Source organism: Rhinatrema bivittatum, chromosome 1 (genome assembly GCF_901001135.1).
Source record: "Rhinatrema bivittatum chromosome 1, aRhiBiv1.1, whole genome shotgun sequence".
Lineage (NCBI taxonomy): Eukaryota > Metazoa > Chordata > Amphibia > Gymnophiona > Rhinatrematidae > Rhinatrema > Rhinatrema bivittatum.
Genome location: NC_042615.1, coordinates 85616500 through 85643608, shown reverse-complemented (window position 1 = coordinate 85643608; position 27109 = coordinate 85616500). Strand labels below are relative to the sequence as shown.

Below are 27109 nucleotides of genomic sequence, written 5' to 3'. Positions count from 1 at the left end.
TAATTTTAGTGCATATTAAATTTAGCACTCTTGCTAAGATGAGCGACTCTAGGGAGCCATACATAACATATTAGTCAACTATTTATACTACTATAGGAGGGTCAACTAGTAACTTGAAGTGAGGTTTTGGTGGTGGTCTAGAGTTTGGGGGGCAGTTTTAAATTGCACAATCAGAGGTATGAATAGCACATGAGTGAAGATGATTTTGGGTGAGAAAAGGTACACAAAGGTGAGATTTGTACATTGTGCTCTCAAACTAGTTTGATGCACTCTTTACCTAGCTGCTATCAAGCTAGGTCAAGAACTGGCTAAGTCAACTCCTCCCAGTTACAATCTCAGAATGCCCCTAATTTATCTGACTAAATTCTTGCTTCCTAACATATTAGCTGGCTAGAATTTAGCTGGATATGTGCAAACACTTGTGATTATGGACTTCAACACAAATAAGATAGTACTATGTAAAATTGCTGGTTAGAAAGAATTACCTTGATATCATGAAAGAGAGCTTTCCCATATCTTTCCTTGTACCGTCTTCTAATGTTCATTAGATCTATTTCACTTCTGGCAATCAGAATCCTTATCACTGTTTTATTGTGAAATCCACACTCCTTAAAAGGAAAACACACAGGAGAGTGCGATACTGCTGCTTACTGATTAGACATCAAAGGAAGTCATTACAAATCAAATTTTCACTGATTCTAATAAGGTACAGAAAGTCAAATTACAAATTTTATTAGTTGATACTATAACTCCCATATCTTTCTTATTTTATAATACATAAATGATCAATAATATATAGGTCAATAGTGTAGTGCTTGCTTAAAGGCAAATATTATACAATTACAAAATATTATTCTTTGTGTATTGCAGCCCCATTTTTCTCCTGTCACTAGCAATTTACCTTTGGATAAATTCTGGGAGGGGAGTCTCAACTTTTTTTTTCAAAATATATTTTATTGAACATTTTATATAAACAAATTAACAAGAAATCAGCAGTTAACAAAATTATCTTGATGCTGAGCATGAAATGCAAAACAGAGATATACATAATCAAACAATCTGTGCCCAGACAGACCAATAGAAAAAATAAACAGGGTGAACAAACTTCCCAGCAAGATCAAGAGCGAGAACAAAGAAACAAAAACAAAACAAAACTGAAATGAAAAGAAAAGAGAAGATGAAAGGTGCACTTCCTTCACCTTTAGAAACACAAAACCACCCATCTTTACAGGATTTGACCCACAAACAGCCAAAGAGAAAGAAAGCAAAAAAGAACATACCAAAAAAAAAAAAGATAGAAGAAAAGAAAGGTAAACCAACGTAACTGGGAAAACAATTATCCCATACATTAATCCAACCCACCAATTTTTCAACAAAATCTATGAATGGTTTCCAGATCTTGGAGACATCTGGATAAGAATCTCTCACCTGGTGAGTCAATTATTCCATAGGGTAAATGTGCTATAAAGTTTGCAACCATAAGGAAACGGACTTGGAGGAAAAGTTCCACTGCAAGGCGATAAAATGCCATGCTGCCTCTAACATATGGGCTATCAATGAGGGGTGTCTAATATTATCTGGATCTGTTCCAGACATCTTGACAAGAGCTATTAGCCCAGTGATGAAAGATTTATCTACCTCTTCAGATACTTTGTCTACTTAGCATCCAATTTCTATTTTATGTACCATTGCAAACATTTTAGAAAATGTTTGTTAGGACAAATGGATGATTTTTTTAGATACATATGATATTTTGCATAATGATCAGTTTGGATTTCAGAAAGGGAGAGCTACTGAGACACTATTAGTATCCTTGTTAGATAATATTTAATGTAATTTAGAAAATAGGAAGAGTGGTATTTTAGTCCAGTTAGATGTCAAATCAGGATTCGAAACTATTTTGCATGCTAATTATTGAGGATATTGTTAGATAGTGGATTAGAGGATCAGTATTGAAAATATTTTATTCTTTTTTTACATGGGAGATCTCAACAGGTTTGTATTAAATTGGGGAGTCCCTCAGGGGTTTGCTTATCGTCAGTACTTTTTAACATATTTTTGGAGCCACTAGTTTTAGAATTATCTGCTTTGTTTGTAATTTGTAGAGTCTATACTGATGATGTGCAATTTTATATGTCAAGTGATATGACTGGGGAATTTACTGAGGTTACTTTTAAAGATTGTATGGAACGTGTAGGTCTCTGATTCAAGAATAATAATTTGATCTTGAATGTTGCAAAGACCACAGTTTTATGATTGGGGTCTTTGCCAATCCCTCATGATTTAAGGTTATCATCCAATGATAATGGTAAATTACAATTATATGCAGAGGCTAGGATCTTAGGGGTGCAGTTGGATTTGATGTTAACTTTAATGACATAAGTGAAGAAGGGTGATTTGGGTCACATTATTTAAACTGTGATTTTTGCATCCTTTGAAGTAATATCTTCCCTTGACTGAATTTAGATTAGTCATTCAAATCATAGGTTGTGCCCAACTGGATCATTATAATTCATTAAATGGAGGATAACCCACATTCCTTAAGCAAATCTTACAGTTTACTCAAAATTCTGTGGTCAGATTAATTTTTTACTTAAAATACGGTGAGAGTATTTCACCTTATTTAGTAAAATTACACTGAATGATAAGAATTCCATGGTGGGAAATCGCAGCGGCACTGGCAGATGATATCGGATTCAAACCCCAGCTGTGCTTCCAGCCAACACCTCAGCAACAGGTCCTCCTGCTCCTGCACTGTGTATAAGAACATAAGAACATAAGAAATTGCCATGCTGGGTCAGACCAAGGGTCCATCAAGCCCAGCATCCTGTTTCCAACAGAGGCCTAACCAGGCCACAAGAACCTGGCAATTATCCAAACACTAAGAAGATCACATGCTACTGATGCAATTAATAGCAGTGGCTATTCCCTAAGTAAACTTGATTAATAGCCATTAATGGACTTCTCCTCCAAGAACTAATCCAAACCTTTTTTGAACCCAGCTATACTAACTGCACTAACCACATCCTCTGGCAACAAATTCCAGAGCTTTATTATGCGTTGAGTGAAAAAGAATTTTCTCCGATTAGTCTTAAATGTGCTACTTGCTAACTTCATGGAATGCCCCCAGTCCTTCTATTATTCGAAAGTGTAAATAACCGAGTCACATCTACTCATTCAAGACTTCTCATGATCTTAAAAACCTCTATCATATCCCCCCTCAGCCATCTCTTCTCCAAGCTGAACAGCCCTAACCTCTTCAGCCTTTACTCATAGGGGAACTGTTCCATCCCCTTTATCATTTTGGTTGCCCTTTTCTGTACCTTCTCCATCGCAACTATATCTTTTTTGAGATGCGGTGACCAGAATTGTACACAGTATTCAAGGTGTGGTCTCATCATGGAGCGATATAGAGGCATTATGACATTTTCCGTTTTATTAACCATTCCCTTCCTAATAATTCCTAACATTCTGTTTGCTTTTTTGACTGCTGCAGCACACTGAGCCAATGATTTTAAAGTATTATCCACTATGATGCCTAGATCTTTTTCCTGGGTGGTAGCTCCTAATATGGAACCTAACATCATGTAACTACAGCAACGGTTATTTTTCCCTATATGCAACACCTTGCACTTGTCCACATTAAATTTCATCTGCCATTTGGATGCCCAATCTTCCAGTCTTGCAAGGTCCTCCTGTATTGTATCACAGTCTGCTTGTGATTTAGGTACTCTGAATAATTTTGTATCATCCGCAAATTTGATAACCTCACTTGTCGTATTCCTTTCCAGATCATTTATATATATATTGAAAAGCACCAGTCCAAGTACAGATCCCTGAGGCACTCCACTGTTTACCCTTTTCCACTGAGAAAATTGACCATTTAATCCTACTCTCTGTTTCCTGTCTTTTAACCAGTTTGTAATCCACGAAAGGACTTCACCTCCTATCCCATGACTTTTTAGTTTTTGTAGAAGCCTCTCATGAGGGACTTTGTCAAACGCCTTCTGAAAATCCAAATACACTACATCTACTGGTTCACCTTTATCCACATGTTTATTAACCCCTTCAAAAAAATGAAGGAGATTTGTTAAGCAAGGTGGCAGTCAAAAAGCATAGTCAGGGTGCGAGGTCAGGGTCAGTTCCAGAATTCAGCTTCACTGCTTCTGTGCTTTGCCTTGTTTCCTTGCCTTGTTTCCTTGTTGTTATCTTGCCTTGCCTCACTGTTGTTGCCCTGTCCTGCCTTGCCTTGTCTGTTCCTGCTGTGTTTGGCTTCCCTGTTCTTGTCTGTATATTAATTTCTGCCTGAATTCTGGAACTGACCCTGACCTCGCACCCTGATTATGCTTTTTGACTGCCATCTGCCCTGACCTTGGCTTGGATTCAACACTGCCTGTTCTCCACCTACCTTGACCTCAGCCTGAACCTTGACATTGCTTACTGGCTGCCCACCCTGATCTTGGCTTGTTACTTGACCTCTCCCTGGCTATCTGTCCACAGTTATGCTGCCGCTTACCCTTCAGACTGGGATCCTGCATCAGGAACACATCACTCTATATTAGAGATGTGAATCGTGTGCCCGATCGTCTTAATGATCGGGTTCAGCTGGAGGGAGAAAACAATCTGATTGCTGGAGATGTGAATCGGAATCGGTTCCGATTCACATAGTTAATTTTTTTTAGTAAGGCCCGACACTTTAAAATTGACCCCTTACCTTCCCCCCAAAACTTTTACGAGTACTTGGTGGTCCAGTGGGGGCGCGGGGACCGATCTCCCGCTCTCGGGCCATCGGCGCCATTTTGACTGCCACTCAAAAATGGCACCGATGGCCCGATTAAAAAAAAACCCACCCGACCCTTTAAAGATGACTCCTTAACTTCTCCCACCCTCCCAATCCCCCCAAAACATTTTTAAATTACCTGGTGCTCTAGTGGTGGTCTCGGGAGCGATCTCCTGTTCTCGGGCTGTCGGCTGCCACTCATAAAGATGGCACCGATGGCCCTTTGCCCTTACTATGTGACAGGGTATCCGTGCCATTGGCCGGCCCCTGTCACATGGTAGGAGCACTGGATGGCACCAGGTAATTTAAAAACATTTTGGGGGGATCGGGAGAGTGGGAGAAGCTAAGGGGTCATCTTTAAAGGGTCGGGTGGGTTTTTTTGGGGGGGGGTTCGGGGGGGTGGGGGAAGGTAAGGGATTAGTTTTATAGGGTCGGGGTGGGTTTAGGGGTTGTTTTGGTGTGCCGGTTTCCCGCCCTCTCCCCAAACAACTCCCATTAGTGGACACTAACCGGAGTAACGATTTTTCATGATAAATCGTGAAAATTTCTATTGTATCGCGCACTGTACCGATTTTTGACGCCCTCCCCCCAAATAACTCCCGTTAGTGGACACTAACGGGAGTAACGATTTTTCACGATAAATCGTGAAAATTTCTATTGTATCGTGCACTGTACTGATTTTTGACGATTTAAAAAATATCGGACGATTTTTTTAAATCGTCAAAAAACGATTCACATCCCTACTGTATATATCTTGGCCAAGGCAGTCAACCCAGTTATCCTGTCTTACCCTGATTGATACAGCACAATCCCACCATAGATTGGCAGGCATTGTAATTGCCCATTGGGGACTGTCCTGTCAGCAACAATTCCTTACTCGGGTCTCCCTGCCAATACAGGTAGTTTGGACACCGACTCTGCTTCTTCCAAGTCTTTCTTCTCAATATTCAGCATTTGTATATTTCAGTAAGAAGCACACAGAGACACTACCACTTCATAGGTCTTATGACTGTTCTATTGAACTGCTTCTAGGCAAATTGCCTCCCAGGGGCAGGGTCTATCCACTATCCACTCTCAAAACCACAGCCATGTCAATTTATATCCAAGAAAACCTAGAGTGAGGGTTCATTTGGCTTTCTTCCTCCTTGGCAGAGCAGGCTTCTTCTTTGCATCGACTACATGGACCTCAATGCCCTTAATAATGGAACTGTTTGACTGTCTATGTGGGACACAAATATTCACTAAGCTGGACCTAGAAGAGTCTATAATTTCATTCAGATATATGAAAGGGATGAATGGAAGATGGCTTTCAACACGTATGATGGACATTACAAATACCTGGTAATACCATTTGGCCTTTGCAATCCTCCTGTCATCTTCCAACACATAGTTAATGAAATACTCAGGGCCGTCCTCTAATTGCATGTTCTAGTGTATCTAGATGGCACTCTCATCTTCTCATGCTCCTTGACACAACACTGTGAGCAGAGGCTCCATGAGAATCACTTATACGCCAAGTTCGAGAAATATACCTTTGAGCAAGAGGATCTACCATTCCTGGGCTATGTTATCTCCCACCACAGACTGCATATGGACCTGGAAATGGTGAAGGCCATTCAGGATTGGGGACTCAGGATTCAGTGGGACTCAAGGCTTTGCAAAGGATTTAGGATTCAACAACTACAATTTGCAATTTGTTCATGGGTATTCCTCCTTGGCGGCACTTTTCACTGCCCTTATTAAGAAAGGTGCTGACACCCTGAATTGGTATGAAAAGACTATCCAAGCCTTCCATCAACTTAAGCAGTTATTTCTCAAGGATCTAAACCTTTTATGGGTCCAGGATGTCCTCAAACAGCATAACGATAATACTTCCCTCTCACCTTGTTTCTTCTTATCCAAGAAGTTTTTGACTACAGAAAGGAATTACACCATTGAACACAGAGAACTGCTGGTGGTAAACTGGCCTTAGAGGAGTTCCACTAACTATTGGAAGGAGCTAGACATCTGGTCACAATCTCCACTGACCACAAAAACTGCAATACCTCTTGCAAGCCCCAGCAATTATATCCTCGTCAGTCCTTCAAAACAGAAGACCTAACAGAACCTCTGCACCACATCATTGATCCAGCAAAGATATAGTAGCCACAGCAGTTCTCATACCACCAGTAAGGATAAGTGGTCCCCAAACACTTTAGGGAGGAAGTAATTAGATGGGTACTTGAGTTCCTGCCAATAGCAAAAACTACTGAACTGCTCCTCCATCATTAATGGTGGTTGCAAGTGAAGCATGACGTGTGGGGCTATGTGGAGTCCTGTCCCAATTATGCCTTTGACAGGACCTCCCACGTCCACCCATGGAGTCTGATCCAGCCACTCTGGTCCCTGAGAGACTATGGGCTTATGTGGCCATGGATTTTGTCACAGACTTTCCTCCCTCCAATGGATGTATCTCCCACTGGGTCATGGTGGACCAGTTTTCAAAGATGGCTCATTTTATACCACTCCCCAGACTCCTCTCAGCTCCAGAATTAGCGTGCTCTTTGTCCAGCGTGTTTTCTCACTCCTTGCCCTGTCAGAACACAGTCTCTATGACCAAGGAGTACAATTTACAGTGAGATTCTGGAGAGGCTTGTGAAGAAATTTGGAATTTCATTGGATTTCTCTTTAGCATATCATCTGCAATGAATGGGCAGGTGGAAAGAATCTAGCAAATCTTGAATGGATTCTCAAGAGCCTATGTCAATAGGCTCTTGAGAATCCATTGAGCAGGATGATTGGGCATTTCTCCTTTCCTGGACAGAATTCTGCCTTAATCATCATGTCATAGATTTTGTGGGATCTTCCCTTTTCCAGATTTTATATGGCAGACACCCCACATTCTACTTCCTGTATCTGTAACAGTCCTGTGTCCCACAGCTGATGTAATGGGCAAGGACCTTGAGGAATTGTTTCAAAGAACCTGACAACATCAGTTGCTGAGATATTCAAGAAGCAAGCAGAAAAAAAGATGCTAACCAGGATCTCAGCTGAAAAACAGAGATTAAGTATTGCTAAATATCTGCAGTCTTCGACTGAAGAATCCATCTACAAAGTATTCACTGGGCTTTGTCGCCCAATTCCCAGTCACTCAGCAGATTGGACCAGTTGCATATCATTTGAAACTGCCACTTACCTTCAAAGTCCATGTGTTCCATGTGTCCCTCTTCAAGCCTTTACTTTTGTCATGTCCCAATCCCTTTCTAAACTAACTGAAGTAACCTTAGAGGAGGATACAGAGTACGAAGTTCAAGAGATCCTTGACGCCAAGAAAATCTGAAATAAACTCCACTACCTCATCCCGTGGAAGGTGTTTGGCCCTGAGGAGAACACCTGGGAACCTGTCTAAGCATATAAACTCCTGGTCTTACATGAGAATTCCATCACCTCTTTCCCCTCAAGCTAAACCCAGAGGCATTGACTGGGGGCTTAGGAAGGGGATACTGAAATGTTTCACAGGCCATGGGATGGTCCCACAACTGGCTGAACTCAACTCTGATGCTGCTGCTCACACTACGGCAAAGACACCGCCATCTTGCCTCTTCCTCAAGTCCCCTTAAGCGCTCTGCATGTGCAGGATGATAAGGACCTCATAGCGGGAAACAGAAGTAGTACCAGCAGATGATGTTAATGGGGACTGGGGATATAAACCTCAGTCACACTTCCAGTAGGTGCCTCAGTAACAGGTCCTCCTGCTCCTGCATTGCATGTTGCTTTGTTATCTCTGTGTTTTGCCTTGTCTCCTTACTTTGTTTCCTTGTTGCTGTCTTGCCTTGCCTCCCTGTTGTTTCCCTAATCTGCCTTGCCTTGTCTGTTCCTACCATGACTGGATTCCCTGTTTTTGTTAGTCTCTGCCTGATTTCTGGAATTGACCCTGACCTTGGACCCTGATTATGTGTTTGGCCTGCCCAGACCACAACTTGGATCTCGACACTGCCTGATCTCAGCCTGCTCTGACCTCGGCCTGAACCTTGACACCACTTGCTGGCTGTCCACCCTGACCTTGACTCAATATTAGACTTCATCTGACCACTCCTTAAAGGACTTTTGCCTAAGCCTTACTGGCCCCTGGAACCCAAGGGCTCAACCTGCAGTCTTTATAAGAGTGAGTCCAACTGCTGTTGGTGTAGGCCTAGTGGGTTCAACTACTAGGTTGTTCCAACCATGCCAAAGCCCAATGGCTCAAATTTGTGACAAGGATCTTGGAAGGCCAAGCCCTTAAAGTTCCAAATATTGAAATAACAGGACATTAGGGAGCAGATATTTATAAGGCAAAACCTAAATGTCTAAAAAAGAGTTAACACCAAAAAGGTGACCCACCCTAATAAGTCCACCAGAGCGCCACAATGAGAATTTGGAACTAAAGAAATGGGAAAGGAAATCTGGGTTATTCCAGAGGGGAAAGAGGAGAAGGAAAAGAATCCCAGACATCCAAAACTGAGGACATAGAGACGTATCTTTATTTGTAAGAGGCCCAAAGAGAGACAGCAAAAGATTTATCAGGAACTATTTTCCTTTTTATCAGTGTTCAATGTTTATCTGGGAAATCATTCATCCAAAAGATAAAAAAAAACCTCTTCAAAACTGTAACCCAACAGTAAACCCTAAAATTGGGTAAGTGCAAGGCCATCATCTCTCTGCCCATTCAACATATGGAAACTGACACTAGGATGTTACCTAGCCACACAAAACTCAAAATTTAATCTTTTAATATAAAAAAAAACAGAAACATGAATGGGTAACATATCAAACAAATAAACCAGGGAAGAATATTTATTATAATAATAGCTATCCTGCCAAACCAAGAAATTTGTAGGGAGAACCATAGTTTTAAGATTTCTCCATGCTTTGTTGAGCAATAGCAAGTAGTTCAGTTCATACAGATGTTCCAAATCATTCAAGCTAACTAATCCTAAGTACTTCAAGAATTGCTATTCTCCCCAAAAGAAGAAGAGAGTTTTAATATTCATATAAATAGAATGACATATGTTAATTACCAAAATCTGTTTTACTTTTGGTCACCTTGTTGCCAGAGACTTTATTAAACCCTCTGAGTACATCCAATATAACTTGTAAATTAAGAAATGGATTTATCTCATATACGATGATATCATGTGCAAATATTGCGATTCTATTGTCACTACCATCAGCACTTTTAACACCCAAATAAATAAAATATTACTGAAACAAAACCGCCAGAGATGCCATCGTCAGCACAAAAAGCAATTGGGGTTTAGGGACATCCATGTCTCATGCTTCTAAACACAGGAAATTCAGAAAGACCATGCCATTCACTCTAATCTGAGTCTCAAGGTTAAAATGGAGATCTTGAACCCATTTTAGAAAAATTGGCTTCAAAACCAAATTTGCGGAGCACGAGATACCGGTATGCCCATTCAACTGTCAAATACTTTCTCCATGTCTAGAGAAATTAACTTAATCTCCTTTTACATATTGCAGAGATCCAGAGTTCTTATAAGCATGTCTACCTCCTATACAACTAGTTTGTTTCCTATTAGGTGTGTACAGAAATAAAAAATGTGTTTTTATTTTTTGGTTCATTTTCGGGAGGATTTTTTTCCCCATGAATTTCGGTTCGTGGAATTTTGATTCATTTCATTAGTGTAAAAAAAAGAATCAAACATTTATAAAAACCAAACAAACCCCCAAAACACGCACAAAAATAAAACAGGGCCTCCCATCCGGAAAAAGGTGGGACCAGGATCCTTCCCAGCACCTACTTACCCAATCCAGCAGGGATTCACCAGTGAGGCCAAAGCCTGGGTTTTACATAGGTCAAGGTAGGTTGGCTTGCCAGAGGCCTCAGCCTGTGTAGGGCCAATGCTAGGGCCTCAGCATTGGTCGGAGATTGGGCCGAGGCCCTAGTGTTGGGACCCAGCCTATTATCCAGGCCTGACGCCAGACCCAGGCCTGAGGCTGGGGCCCAGCCCAGAGGCTCAGTCCCAATGCTTGGGCCTCAGCCTAGGCTGGAGCCCAGGCCTAGGCCTGACAGTGCAGCTCAGCCCAGAGGCCAGATCCATATTCCTGGACCTCGAGCTAGGGTCCATGCCAGGCCCGAAGCCCAGGCCTCACAGCACCATCAATGCCATCCTCTTCTTTCTTCTTTAAACTGACACCTTGTGCTGAGGTTGCACCAGAGTTAATTAACTCCGGCACATTCACTCCAGCAGATGGCACCATTTTGATATACAGCAAAGCCATATAATGCTATAAATCAAAATGTTTAAGCATCATTGGTGATGGGATCCGAGAGCATCATCAGGTGTGTTAGCCTACTGATTATGTCAGAGCAAGATACCTACACTTCTTTAGTTGTAGTTAATTTCCGCAAGCAGTGGCTTAGCGGAGAGGAGGCAGGAGGGCCAAGGCTGCCAGGCTCCAGGCTCTAGGGGGCATCCGGGGAGATGGGATTCCATCCTGCCCAAGCAAAAAAAAGACTGGTGGCTGCCAGAGGAATTCCTCTTGTTCGGTGGCAAAAGAAGAGGTGGTGAAGGCCCGTGGCTGCCGGAAGATCTCATCCCGTCTGATGGTAGAAGAAGAAGAGGAGACCCCAGCTGCTAGGGGAGCTCATCCCACCCAGCAGCAGGAGAGGAGGAGGCCCGTGGCCACCTAGAGTGTCACCGATCTGGGGGTGGTGACAGCATTGTCTCTTCTTCCCACCTGTGCAGCCTGGAAAAGGAAGTGATGGGTTTCCACGGGCGGGAAGGAGGAGAGGACATGCAGTTATAGCTAGAGGAAAGAACAGATTGTCTTCCATGCCATGACAGGAAGAGGAAACATCTGTCCAGGGCTCGTGCAGAGTTGGAATACAGGAGGAGCAACTGTGCACTGCACTCATCCTTCACAGATGCAGAAAACAGTGCAGCATCAGCCACCAAAGCCTTAAGAAGAGGAGACTGCCCGCTGGACGTCTGCTTCTGATGGGAGGAAGTAAATGTCTCTGTTTTGGAAGAGAGTGGAACTGAGCATATCTGTTTGTGTATGGGTGTGTGTGTGTGAGAGCATGAATGTGTGTGTGTGTGTGTGTGAGAGAAAGAGCATGTATGTATGTGGGTTAGAGCATGTCTGTCTCTCTGTATTTCTGAGAGCATGTCTCTGTGTGTGTGTGTGTGAATGATTGTAAGAGCATGTCTGTCTCTGGGGTTGATGCAATACAGTGTGCTCAGCCGAGCGCACTGTTTAACCCGCACTCCGCGGGTTGGACGTGGAGTGAATGCAATAGTGCTTATCACATGCAAATGCATGTGAATGAGGCTATTACTCCTTCACGCCACATGCAAAAAAAAAAAGTGTGCGTCTCAGACTCACATTTTGCTCTCAGATATTAACGCCTACCTGGAGCAGGCATTAATAGCTGAGTGCAGGTAAAAGAAGTACAGAAAAGCAGAAAAAGATGCTTTTCTGTACTTATTTTCTTAAGTAAAAAAAAAACAACAAAAAACCTCGGCAGACCGCCAAGTTATGAAGACTGATGCCATTACTGACAGATGGCCGGTTATGAAAACCGACGCAAAGTTTACCGGCAGCCGCGGCGGGATCGCGTTAGCAAGGAGGCGCTAAGGTCGCGCAAGCGACCCTAGTGCCTACTTGCTAGCACAACCCCCTAATTTGGTTATGGCATGGCGCCCCCCTTGCGGGCGCCATGCGCGTGTTAGGAAAGCGGGTGCTGACTTTTTAGCACCCGCTTTCCCACGTTTTTTATTGCTTCGGCCCCTCTGTGTGTAAGTATGACTCTGTGTGTATGTGTGTGAGAGTACATCTGTCTCTGTGTGTCTGTGGGAGAATGTTCTGTGATTCAGCATGTTTGTATATATGAAAGAAAGGAGAACAACCTTGAGCAACAATCCCTCTCCTCTCCCCTGCCAATCTACAACCATCTCGGGTCATCTGGAAATCAAAAGATCCCAGGTATGGACAGCAGGGGTTTTATCTATTCTTTTAAGTTTTTAGTATTAGATGGTGTTTGTATCTGCTGTTTTGAAATATTTTATTTATCTTTGTAAAATGTATATGTTTTATATTATTGGATGTTATTCTTTATGTCAGCTGTTTTGAAATATTCTTTTTATTAATATGGTTTTACGTCAATCTGATACCAATGCACTGACCTGATTAGTAAAAGAATACAAATTAAATGTAAAAAAAACCCCAAAAAACAAGAATGAAGAGAGGCCATCCCGGTAATTGTTTGCACAGGGCTGCAGAAAAGTTAGCATAGGCCCTGCATGGGGGCACCCTGTGGTGATGCGCTGATGAGGTTCCCATCCCTCCCCAGCGAAGAGAACCTGTGCGGTGGTGCCGTGTGGTGATGCGCTGATGGATGATGGGAGGGAGAAAAGGGGAGGCCCGCAGGGAAGACAACACTGAACGCTTTGTGCAAGGAAGCTGTGTAATATTAGATTCTAATAATTAAATAAATAAATAAAATTGGTCCCTGGGCACTGGAGACCCTCGTTTTGCCTCTGTCCACAGCTTAATATGGATTGTAACCTTTATCACAATTCACATTAATCAATGTGAATATTTATTTATTTATTTATTTATTTAAGGTTTTTATATACCGGCATTCATGATAAAATCACATCATGCTGGTTTACATTAAAACAGTGGTGCATAGAAAGAAAAAACAAACTGGAACTGTAGTGCAGAAGAAAGCAGTTACAAAAAACAGGGATGCTTAAACTGGGAGAGGAAGGAAAAAGAAAAGGTTAATAGCATTTTAAATATTTACAACGAACAGTTAAAAGAGCTGGTTGTGTTATAGAACTTGAAGTTGAAGGGCATTAGCTGGAGTCCGGGAAAGCTTGTTTGAAGAGCCAAGTCTTAAGTCTCTTCCTGAAGTTTGGGAGGCAGGGTTCCTGTCTTAGGTCTGGGGGGATGGAATTCCATAGAGGGGGACCGGCGGTAGAGAGGGCCCGATCTCTCAAGGTAATATGTCTAGTGGCTTTGGTTGGAGGAACCTGGAGTGAACCTCTATATGCATCTCTGGTAGGTCTTGAAGAATTGTGTAAGAGGAAAGGAATTTGCAGGTCGATAGAAGTATGTTGATGAATGATTTTGTAGATAACGGAGATGGATTTGTAGAGAATTCTGAAGTGCACTGGCAGCCAATGAAGGCTTTTTAGGATAGGGGAGATGTGATCTCTTCTTCTGGTATTAATGATCTATTTCACATGCATATGTATGTGGAACAGATCAATAATTTTTGGTGTGATGTATCTGATTTTTACCATGTTATTGGTAACATGGAAATGTGAGTTATTGAAAACACGTTTTTAACTTGCCTTGAGTGCCAAAATCAGCATTTACCAAGTGTTGTGTTATTTCTGCTTAGTAAGTGGGCTTCTTAATGCTTTCTGAAATTACCTTAGAAAAATATCATTGAAGGAGCTCAGTAAATTAGGCATTGTTTGAGGGATAAAATAATGTTTATGAAGCTTTTGGTAAGTCTGTGTGCGGTTTTAACTCTCACCATTTATAAAGAATCTTACCAGAACATTATTGCTGATTTTACCCACTATTTTTTTTAAGAAGGTAAAACGCTGGAGATCGAGTGCTCAGATCCAGGCAGGGTGGAAGAAAGGCTGCTTCTACTTTTTGCAGCATCTGCTGGCAAATGAGCATCACAAAGTGTGCAATTCAGCTCTTCCTCTTTTTACTCTGCACAGATGACAGTCACAACATAAGAAAATGTGAAACTAATTTTTGCAATTGGTGTGTAGACACTAGATGGAGCTAATGTCCACCTAATGTGGCAATTCGTTGCACCTTTAATTTTTCTTACAGAGATATAGTCACATCGGATTCAAAAAAATGAATTTAAATGAAATAAATCAATTATATGTCACAACCAATCATATTAGGGGCTGAGTCCTAGAATTGTATATGACAATCGAAAAAATTTTCACAGACACCACTTTAATAAGGAGTGAAGCCATATTAAATCACGCACCTTGCATGTGACAAATAAACAGGGGTTTGATTCATCCAGAGTTTTTTCCAATTGGTATATTTGGTATATGTAGAAGAAAACTATCAATGAATAATGCACATTTTGGGAGTAAAATCAGCCAGAACACAAAGAATTACTTACATGGATCGCTTTGTGAAGCCTGTGAGCAAAATAGGATGGTTTGTCTCGAACACAGAGGACTATAAGAAATAAACACAGTAAAAGGGAGGAAAAACATTAACATTGTGTATGCACAATTATTTTCAGTTTAAGCTTTCTGAAATTTATATTACGTGATTGGGCCATATTTCTAGTCATAGATCTTGGACATTCTTTTCATTTGAAATAAATTAGAAAACTGCATTTTTGAATTCTGGTGCTAATAAACTTCAATCAAAAACTGTATTTTTGCCTGTTAATATCAGGGTCTTTGTTTCTCTGGGCAATTTTTTGCTTGACATAAGTTTGTTATTGTCTAAATCTCATCTATAAGCAAATACCCAGATGTCAGGTAAGCCTTAGGAAAGCAGTCTTAAATTGTGACATTCGAGTCCATCCCTTTATGAATCTGAGTTCTCTGATATGTCATTTAAGAAACATAGCATCAAATAACATTGGGCGATGGAGCATTAGAGATGAAAAAACGACATAAGATCTTTAAATACTGAGCACCTATTTTAAAGTATACCATTCAATGAAGTACAGGCAATGTTTGGCATGTGGGAACTTAGTGTACTATTTATAACCAATTAAGATGACAAATTGATTGATTTTGTTACATTATAAATAATAGGAAGTCTGCAGGATGGAGTTCTTTACTTAGAAAAAACATTTATTAGGCTAGGTTTAGAAAATGATTTGCATTTCATGATATATATATAACTCTACTTGATCACTAGATGGTGCAGTAGTACCTGGAAAGATGGGAGGACTATTCTAACAGTGGGACTTCTAGTTTAACATTATTATTATTTTTTATCAGGAGAGTTCACTCATATGGCGCCTATTGTTTATGGTGGGGACTCTTTTGGAACGGGAAGGGTATTAAAAGGGTAAGGGGCATGGAAGCCATTACTTATGTATTTATTTACAGTAATTATCGGCCACCTACACCAAGGCCCTAAGAGGTGTACAATAAAAACATGTGGCACTAAATGTGCACTGGTCCTGTATTTTTATGGGGTTACATGTTTACATAGATTTATTCTGTACACTGTTTGAAAGTTTAAAAAGTGCAAATGTGCAGAGTTATTAATTGGGGAAGTTGTGATCTGGGCAAAGGATTTTGGTGGGAGGACACTTTGAGATAGCTCTTCCTCTTAGGGGATGTTTAGAGAGGTTTGTTTTTTTTTATATAAAGGTTAAAAGTTTCTCGAACATGGAAAATTCCAGATAGTATTCTATGGCAGCCCCAGGGGGTATGTAAATTGTATGTGAGTGGCCAAGTATGAAGTCGGACCAATGGTTGAAGTTATATGTCAGGTATAAAATCTATGGGCGTACTTTTGTTTGCACCAGTTGCGTGAACAAAAGTACGCACGCACAAACTTTTTTAATATCTACCTCAGCGTGTGGCCTGTGAAAGGGACTGTTCACTGAGAAAGGAGCTCAGGGTCCAGGCCACAAGAAAGAGAGGAGAGCAACTGGTGCTTCACTCCGAAGCTCTGTTGGAAGTGTGCAAGTGAACTACAAGTGTGAATGATCATCTGAGAGTACCCTTTGTTCTTTTGGATTTAGAGAAGTGCTGCAGAAGTCAAGGATTTTTGAGAGAGAAAAGTGATTTTGAACTTGGACATTTCTCTGAGGAACTATGTTGGGAATGTTAGCTGGGCTTAGGGGAGAGGCTGCCGCTGGCTATTTCTTCACAGAGCTGGAGACTAGCACTTTGCCTCAGCGGATTGGGGGAGAGCTATGTGTGCACTGTTTTCATAGCTGCTCCGGAAGGGAAGTAACTGAAATCCTAACAGCTTCTAAAGCGTGAGTAACAATTTGAGACTTCTGTGTCAGAAAGAGATAAATATCCAGGATCCCTGCTAGAATTCTCAAGTGAGAGAAAAAAAGGCTAAGAGGTAAAAGGAGTGAGGATGTGCAGTGGATTTTGATTGGAGCCTCCTGTGGGAAAAAAGTGAGCCAAAAAACAAAAAATGACCACAGGTGAACTGAACCATGGATTCTAAAGACTCTGGGAGTAACCTACAGCCCAAAGAATACCTTTGAAGAATGAGTAAGAGAGTAGGACCTGTCTTTTAAGAACATAAGAAATTGCAATGCTGGGTCAGACCAAGGGTCCATCAAGCTCAGCATCCTGTTTCCAACAGAGGCCAAACCAGGCCAAAGGAACCTGGCGATTACCCAAACACTAAGAAGATCCCATGCTACTGATGCAATTAATAGCAGTGGCTATTCTCTAAGTAAACTTGATTAAAAGCCGTTAATGGACTTCTCCTCCAAGAACTTATCCAAACCTTTTTTTAACCCAGCTACACTAACTGCACTAACCACATCCTCTGGCAACAAATTCCAGAGCTTTATTGTGCGTTGAGTGAAAAAGAATTTTCTCCGATTAGTCTTAAATGTGCTACTTGCTAACTTCATGGAATGCCCCCTAGTTCTTCTATTATTCGAAAGTGTAAATTACCGATTCACATCTACTGGTTCAAGACCTCTTATGATCTTAAACACCTCTACCATATCCCCCCTCAGCCGTCTCTTCTCCAAGCTGAACAGCCCTAACCTCTTCAGCCTTTCCTCATAGGGGAGCTGTTCCATCCCCTTTATCATTTTGGTCGCCCTTCTCTGTACCTTCTCCATCACAACTATATCTTTTTTGAGATGCAGCAACCAGAATTGTACACAGTATTCAAGTTGCGGTCTCACCATGGAGCGATATAGAGGCATTATGACATTTTCCGTTTTATTAACCATTCCCTTCCTAATAATTCCTAACATTCTGTTTGCTTTTTTGACTGCTGCACACTGAGCTGATGATTTCAAAGTATTATCCACTATGATGCCTAGATATTTTTCCTGGTTGGTAGCTTCTAATATGGAACCTAACATCGTGTAACTACAGCAAGGGTTATTTTTCCCTATATGCAACACCTCGCACTTGTCCACATTGAATTTCATCTGCCATTTGCATGCCCAATCTTCCAGTCTTGCAAGGTCCTCCTGTAATGTATCACAATCTGCTTGTGATTTAACTTCTCTGAATAATTTTGTATCATTCACAAATTTGATAACCTCACTTGTCGTATTCCTTTCCAGATCATTTATATATATATTGAAAACCACGGGTCCAAGTAAAGATCCCTGAGGCACTCCACTGTTTACCCTTTTCCACTGAGAAAATTGACCATTTAATCCTACCCTCTGTTTCCTGTCTTTTAACCAGTTTGTAATCCATGAAAGGACATCGCCCCCTATCCCATGACTTTTTAGTTTTCGTAAAAGCCTCTCATGAGGGACTTTGTCAAACGAATTCTGAAAATCCAAATACACTACATCTACCGGTTCACCTTTATCCACATGTTTATTTACCCGTTCAAAAAAATGAAGCAGATTTGTTAGGCAAGACTTCCCTTGGGTAAATCCATGTTGACTGGGTTCCATTAAACCATGTCTTTCTATATGCTCTACAATTTTGATCTTGAGAATAGTTTTCACTATTTTTCCTGGCACTGAAGTCAGGCTCACTGGTCTATAGTTATTAGGTACCCGCATTGCCCCTGGAGCCTTTTTTAAATATTGGGGTTACATACATTGGCCACCTTCCAGTCTTCAGGTACAATGGATGATTTTAATGATAGGTTACAAATTCTAAATAATAGATCAGAAATTTCATTATTGAGTTCCTTCAATACCATCTGGTCCAGGTGATTTGCTACTCTTTAGTTTGGCTATCTGGCCTACTACATCTTCCAGGTTCACAGTGATTTTGTTGAGTTCGTCTGACTCATCACCCCTGAAAACCATCTCCGGAATTGGTATCTTCCCAACATCCTCATTAGTAAACACGGAAGCAAAGAATTCATTTAGTCTTTCTGCAATGGCCTTATCTTACCTAAGAGTCCCTTTAACCCCTCGGTCATCTAATGGTCCAACCGACTCCCTCACAGGTTTTTATGTGATATGAATAAGATGACAAGCTATGTGACTAAGAGAATGGACTGCGATTCAAAACTGATGCTTTAGCTACTGTTATTTTTGTATGTTTCAATACATTTTTGGGTTTTTTTGGCGCACAAGAGACTTGTAGACATTGGAATTTCTTTGGAAGTGTCTTCAGCCAGTTTGGCCTAACTGTAGATCCTGTCCCTAGCCTGCCCTCAAGAGACAATATACCCCATCCTGGGTGAGTACACCCAACACTCACCAGGGCTGGGAAGTTGGCCCTTTGGTACAGAGGTTACTCATACATTATAAAATACACAAAACAGCTATAAAATCATTAACCAATATCAGACCTAAATGACATAATACCAAAACTTACATAATTACTCTTCAGTACTTATTAACTGAACAGAAAGTGACTAAACATTCTTCTCAAATATGAAAACAACATGGACCTCCCCTCCACTACCACTTCCATATGCCAACCCTGGCTGTCCTTCATAAAAATGCTTGCCTCACAGGAAAGTCTTTAATAGGCCTTTGAAGATCTTAGTATATGACTTGAGCTGAATCTCTTGGGATAGCAAGTTCCAAAATATCAGAGCAGCAAAGGAAAAAGCCGACTTTCTTGTTTCTGATAATCTAATATAGCACACAGAGGGAATGTCTACAAGTCCCCTCTGTGTGGAACACAATGCCCTGGTGGAGTTATAAATGTGGAGCATCACATTACTTGCATTTGATTCCTTCCATAGGAAGGAATCAATTGCAAGTAATTTATGGTCTAGCAAAGCCACTTTATATTTGATCCTTCACTGAACTGGTAACTAGTGAAGATCAAACAAAACAGGAGTAATGTGCTTTCTCATGCTGCATCTGGAAAATAACCAGGCAGCAGCATTCTGGAAGACTTGTAAAGTTGGTAAAGCTGATGCAGGTAATCTAGATACAACTTGTTACAAAAGTCTATTACTGGTAAAATCAGGGCTTGGCCAACTGAGCAAAAGTCAGCAGCTTGTAACAATGGCCTAAGATCTCATAAGAGGCGCAATTTATAAAAACCCATCTTAGGGCCTTAATTTATTAAATAAATGATGTTGGAATCCACTATTGCCCCAAGATGTTTTTTACATGGGGTGATACTTTTAAGGCCACATTCTCAACAGATATTAAAGAGGGCACTGAAATGGAATTACTCCACTGGATGACCAGAATCTCGGTTTTGATCAAATACAAAGCCATTTTGTTAAAGGTAAACCATTGTTTAACTGTTGATAAACTTGAGAGAACTCATGGCAATTTCATCACAAGTAGAAATAAAAAATTGTATGCTGTTTGTATATAATTGGAAACCCTCACAGAGCCCAGTCAATAACTTACAGATCGGCGCATTAGGAGGATTGATGGTGGCCCAGCCAAGTCAGGGGAATAGTTTAAGAGAGAGTATAAAAGAAGGACCCCGCAAGGAGCTGATTAGGATCTAGAAATGGGAAAGCAATGAGAAAAGTGATGAAGAGTCTGTAGCAGGTTCCTCTCTCTGTGGGGCCTGAACTAGAGTTCTTGAGGAGATTGGAGACATGGAAGGGTATTGGAAGAAGTGGTAGTGGAGAAGGAAGAAGTGAAGTTTGGAGGCACAGGACCTAGGGGAAGGGTTGGCTGGTGGATCTTCAGCACAGGGTGAAAGAACTAAATTGGCCAAGGGATGGAGGTGATTTGTCTGGATGCAGTCCGGGAGGCTGGGAGTAACTGAGGCTTTGTTTCTAAAGAATTTGAGAATCTGGGATCCACAGAGTGGTTAAAAATAGGAAGCTATAAGTGGAAACAGGGCATGGGGATTGTCTAGCCTATGAGTCTGGCTCTGAACTGCCTTTTGGTGTGTCCATCTAAGTACCTTTTGGGAACTGGTGAATCTTGAGATGTTGAAGTGTTTTGGGCCACTTTTCCACTAAACTAACTGGTGGAAGGACTGAAAATCTGTTATTCCTGGGGTTATAGATGAATTGGGAAAAGAAGAAGAAATTTGATAACTGGGTGAAATTGATGCTGGTTTTTCTCTGAGCCAAAAACTGAATTTCAGAATTTGGAACTGTTTGCTAATTTTTGGAGATTTTTCTACTGAGTTGATCTGAACTATGACTTGTTTTTCCTTTACTATTTTTGCTATATTGATAAATTTACCATAAAAATTGTATTGTTGGAGCACAAATATTGTGTGGACAATTTGTTTTTTCGAGGTGTCCTTGGCCCTGTTTGGCCCTGCAGATGAATCTGTCCCAGCCCACGACTTGAGACTGTATTCCCCACCCTGGCAGAGCCTCTCAAATTCTCTCTAGGGCTGGGACGGTGACTCCCTGGGAAGGTGGGATTATATATACCTGCCATATAACCCTACTTTTTCATTTCTTTCGGTGTGCAGTACTATACTATCTGTATTTATCTCAATATTTAGAATGAAACTGTTATATTTTGGTGTTCTATGATAAAAATGAATATTTCACTAGCATATGAAATATTTGTAAATCGGTAAACCTATGAAAAATAATAAATGGTGCACCCGTTATCCAAAAATAGGTATTTACCTATTGCAACCAGTAGATCTCGAAAGTAGTCATCGTAGCATTCATTCAGGGCATCTATTATGTCTCGCCCAGAGATATTTTGGAACTCCTGGAATACTTTAAAGAAAAAAAGGGTATTAGTGAACATTCTGTACCACGAATAATGGGCACAATAGCTGTCTACAGTTATTTTGTCCATTTTATTTTTCTTTTAGCAAATTTCTATTGAATTGGGGTGCGGGAATTCTGAGTAGTTCATGGTGTTGCAAAGTGTGCAGATTCTTTTACCACTCAGAATTTGCAACTAATTTTCAAAAAGAAGCCAACCTGGTTAGTTTCTCCTTGAAAGTTAGCCATTGTACAGACACGTGTGACAAGCGCCCTTGCAATTTGCACCTGCTGGTTGGGCAAGTAGTTGTGGAGGGGGGAGACATAAAATACGTAGACTGCTTTACTCCCTAGACCTAAATAGCTCCCAGGAACACTTTTTAAAATCAGATACAAGTATGCATGCTGTGGAAACCAATTTTTTCAATTCTGATACTTCACGCATATCCAGCATAGCTCTCTGCTTCAACGGCAGGGGAGAAGAAAAACAACCAATAAGGGCTGAATAACATAGTCTGGGTAAAACAAATAAGCATGGGTGTAGCTTGCTTATTGGCAGGGGAGAAGCTTGCTTATTGGCAGGGGAGAAGAAAAACAACCGATAAGGGCTGTATAACATAGTCTGGGTAAAACAAATAAGCATGGGTGTAGCTTGCTTATTGCGGCGGTTACTACCCCTAACTAATCAAGCTTGATATTTCACTCGGATGCAGCTTCATCACTGCTCTCTACATCAATGGTGAGGGTGGAAGGGAAATAGAACCAAAGAGCTAAGAGAAACAGATAAGTATGAGAAAAAAAATGTGTGAAGCTTGCTGGGCAGACTGGATGGGCTGTTTGGTCTTCTGTCGTCAGTTCTATGTTTCTATGTTTCTATTTGAATTTACCCCAGAAAATCATTATTTACCCAAGTAAATAGTTTTCAGAAATTGCCATCTTAGTGCCCATTAAAAACTGCCATATTATCTGCACTCAGAACCCCAAATCCTTCATCTGTCTCTGGAACTGGCACACAACACAAGACAGTCTCTGGTCTTTCTGCTGAGATTACCAACAAGAATGCCAATTTATGTTGCTTGCAGCCCCCCACACCCACATACTTTTGAGATGTTATTTTTCAAAATGTGGTACAGTCTTTTTAAAACAATGTCACCTATTTTCTTCTTGTTCCTTTGGATTTTTAGCTCAATCAGAACTTAATCCAATGGAGAGTGTTATGCTATGAGTGTTCATTTTTGCCCTTTCCTCCTATCTCTTCTGATTTTTTAAATGTCCTTTCTTATCTAACCCAATCTTTGCAGCAACAAACCTCTGGCTGAAAGACATGAGCCACAATTCCCTCCAGAACCAAGCAGAAGTGCACACCTGAGCAAGCCAGCATGTGTTGTCTTAACCAGTGACTGAAACTCCAACCCAGGGGTGTAATTGCAACATCTCCAAACCCTGCCACCCCAGATTTGGCCCATAATCTACAACAACAATTTTAAGGATATTTGTATATTACCTTATGTGTATTCTTTTCAATGAATCATCCAAGCCACAAAGGGCTACTTTTTCAAAAGTTTGTGCATGTGCGGAACACAAACATTTTATATGTCTGTGGCAGAGAGAGAGAGAGAGAGAGAGAGAGAGAGAGAGAGAGAGAGAGAGAGAGAGAGAGAGAGAGAGAGAGAACCTCTGTATAGAGTCAGTCTGACACTCTCTATATGTACCACTCTAGAGCAACACTTTGAATTGGGGTGGATTTTCAGGAGGTGGTTTGGGGTTAGGGGTGTTGTTGTTACATAAACATTCAAAGGTATTCATAGTAAAATAGACATCAGTAAAGAATTATAGCCATAAGAACAGAAGAACATGCCATTCTGGGTCAGCCCAAGGCTCCATCAAGCCCAGCATCCTGTTTCCAACAGTGGCCAATCCAGGCTATAAAACCTAGCAAGTACCCAAAAACTAAGGATATCCCATGCTACTGATGCTAGTAATAGCAGTGGCTATTTTCTAAGTCAACTTGATTAATAGCAGATAATGGACTTCACCAAGAACTTATCCATACCTTTTTTAAACCCAGCTACACTCTGCACTAACCACATCCCCTGGCAAAAAATTCCAGAATTTAATTGTGCATTGAGTGAAAAAGAACTTTCTCTGATTAGTTTTAAATGTGCCACATGCTAACTTCATGGAGTGCCCCCTAGTCCTTCTATTATCCGAAAGAGTAAATTACCAATTGACATTTATCCGTTCTAGACCTCTCATGATTTTAAACACCTCTATCATATCCCCCCTCAGTCGTCTCTTCTCCAAGCTGAAAAGACCTAACCTCTTTAGTCTTTCCTCACAGGGGAGCTGTTCCATCCCCTTTATCATTTTGGTTGCCCTTCTCTGTACTTTCTCCATCGCAACTATATCTTTTTTGAGATGCAGCAACCAGAATTGTACACAGTATCCAAGGTGTGGTCTCACCATGGAGCGATACAGAGGCATTATGACATTTTATGTTTTATTCACCATTCCCTTCCTAATAATTCCTAACATTCTGTTTGCTTTTCTGGATGCTGCAGCATACTGAGCCGACAATTTCAATGTATTATTCACTATAATGCCTAGATATCTTTCCTGGGTGGTAGCTCCTAATATGAAACCTAACATCGTGTAACTATAGCATAGGTTATTTTTCCCTATATGTGTTGCGACCTGTGGCTGTCCTACCTCCGTGGCCCGCCGTGGCCCTGCCTGACACACTCCGCTCTGCGGCAGGTCTCCCACGGCCTGCCGCATGGCCGCTGACGCCGTCTTCCTCTCTTCAGCGGGGCTCTCCCTAGGTGCATGCGTGTGGGATACCCCGCCCTTTAAAGGGACAGCACAGGAAGCAGCAAGTCAGGCCCTGGTAAGTGATGTCAGCAAGCAGGGGTATTTAAACCCCACTTAGACAACTGAACTTTGCCTTTGCAATAGATTCCCTCTGTTGCTCTTGGGCTGTGCTGCTAGGGCCTCTTACTGTGCTCTTGTGCCTCCGTACTCCTGTGTCTCCATGTTCCTGTGCCTCTTCGTTCTTGCCCTCTGTGTTCCTTGTCTCATAGTGCCTGACTCCATTTCTGGATCCTTTCCTTGGCATGATCTCCCGGCTTGACCTCGGCTCATCTCTTCATCTTCTCTTGTCTGCTGCCCGTCCTGACCTGTGGCCTGTATCTTCTCTATGTCTCTTCGCTGCCTGCCCCGGACCCACTGCCTGGACTTCACTTCGTGTCTGCGCCGTCTGCCTCAGACCTTCTGCCTGGACTCCATGCTGTCACTAGTGAAGGTTAGTTCCTATCTCGCTGGGTGAACGCTCCGAGTACCCGCTCCTCAGGGGCTCTTCCGCGTTCATAGGCTATCCGCTCCTCGGAGGCCGTCCGGCCATATTCCTCGGAACCAGTCCTCGTGAGTCCTCCTCTTTGCCTACGCCACCTCCCGGAGACAAGTCCCACCAAGAGATCCCCTCGGCGGTCGTCATCTCTCACTCTGGCTCAAGGGTCCACTCCCTCAACAAAATGCATACCTTGCACTTATCCATATTAAATTTCATCTGCCATTTGGATGCCCAATTTGCCAGTCTCACAAGGTCCTCCTGCAATTTATTACAATCTGCTTGTGATTTAACTACTCTGAATAATTTTGTATCATCTGCAAATGAAATGCATAGATTTGTACAATGCAGCTAGCAGTGCAATGAACTAATCTACTCCTTTTGTTAGACTTTTCATCTCTTATAAGGGCTATAATTATTTACTCTTGTCAATTTTACTATGAATACCTCTGACTGTGTCTGTAACAGCTTCCCCCTAACTCCAACCCACCTCCTGAAAGCCCACCCTGATTCAAAGTACCTCTATAGAGTGGTACATATATAGAGTGTATCAGAGTGCCTCTATACAGAGGTTCTCTCTCTCTCTCTCTCTCTCTCTCAAAGTGTATATAGGTATAATCAAATTGTCCCTTATTATGTGTATCAGAGCCTTTACAGGTGCTGAGTGTATAATGATCATTGATACTCCCCAGTGCAAGGTGCCTTTCAAGCAGTGTGATTTAACTAAACTCATGAATCCGAAATCAGAAATGAACTGGTTCAGAAATGAACTGGTTTAAATCAGAAATGAACTGGTTCTCTAACTCCTTACAATTTCATACCTCTAACAGGCCAATCAGAAACCCATACATGGCTACCTTGCAAACCCCTTCACCCCAACTCTTTAAATATACATCCACTAAGGCCCGCGCCCTGTCACTAGCTGGCCATACCTTATTAGGGATGTGAATCGTTTTTTGACGATTTAAAATATCGTCCGATATATTTTAAATCGTCAAAAATCGTTAGAGGCGCGATACAATAGGAATTCCCCCGATTTATCGTCAAAAATCATAAATCGGGGGAGTGGGGAGGGGAAGGGGGAGGGCGGGAACACCGGCACACTAAAACAACCCTAAAACCCACCCCGACCCTTTAAAATAAATCCCCCACCCTCCCGAACCCCCCCCAAATGTTTTAAATTACCTGGGGTCCAGTGGGGGGGGGGGGTGTGTCCCGGTGTGATCTTCCACTCTCGGGCCACGGCTGCGTTAATAGAAATGGCGCCAGCGCTACCTTTGCCCTGTCATATGTCATATGACAGGGCAAAGGTAGCGCTGGCGCCATTTTGGTTCCTGTCCACCGACGTCATGAGCACAGGAGATCGCTCCCGCACCCCCGCTGGACCCCCAGGGACTTTTGGCCAGCTTGGGGGGGCCTCCTGACCCCCACAAGATGCCAAAAGTCCAGCGGGGGTCCGGGAGCGACCTCCTGCACTCGGGTCGTATTGCCGTATTGCAAAATGGCGCCAGCCTTACGGCCATACGGCCGGCGCCATTTTGCAATACGGCCCGAGTATTGCAAAATGGCGCCGGCCGTATAGCCGTATTGCCGTATTGCAAAATGGTGCCGGCCGTATGGCCGTAAGGCCGGCGCCATTTTGCAATATGGCAATACAACCCGAGTGCAGGAGGTCGCTCCCGGACCCCCGCTGGACTTTTGACAAGTCTTGTGGGGGTCAGGAGGCCCCCCCAAGCTGGCCAAAAGTCCCTGGGGTCCAGCGGGGGTCCAGGAGCGATCTCCTGCGCTCGTGACGTCGGGGGACAGGAACCAAAATGGCGCCAGCGCTACCTTTGCCCCGTCATATGACAGGGCAAAGGTAGTGCCGGCGCCATTTCTATTAATGCAGCCGTGGCCCGAGAGTGGAAGATCACACCGGGACCCCACCACTGGACCCCAGGTAATTTAAAACATTTTGGGGGGGTTCGGGATGGTGGGCGATTTATTTTAAAGGGTCGGGGTGGGTTTTAGGGTTGTTTTAGTGTGCTGGTTTTCCCGCCCTCCCCCGATTTACGATTTAGACGATTTTTAAAAAAACAAAACCGCGACGATCAGATTCCCTCCCCCCCCCAGCCAAAATCGATCGTTAAGACGATCGATCACACGATTCACATCTCTGTACCTTATGGAACTATGCCCACTGAACTATGACT

At 42.1% G+C, this 27109-nt stretch overlaps 1 protein-coding gene across 3 annotated transcripts in view; it reads right to left on the bottom strand.

Annotated features, from left to right (window-relative positions):
* Positions 1-27109, bottom strand: part of ANXA10 (annexin A10) — a 244440-nt gene that overhangs the window by 10848 nt on the left and 206483 nt on the right. For all 3 annotated transcript variants that reach the window (XM_029572067.1, XM_029572125.1, XM_029572221.1), the window contains 3 exons: positions 21485-21580; positions 14934-14992; positions 486-608 (listed from right to left, as the gene is read on the bottom strand). In XM_029572067.1, the coding sequence (XP_029427927.1) occupies positions 486-608; positions 14934-14992; positions 21485-21580 (278 nt within the window). The remainder of the gene's footprint in view (positions 1-485; positions 609-14933; positions 14993-21484; positions 21581-27109) is intronic.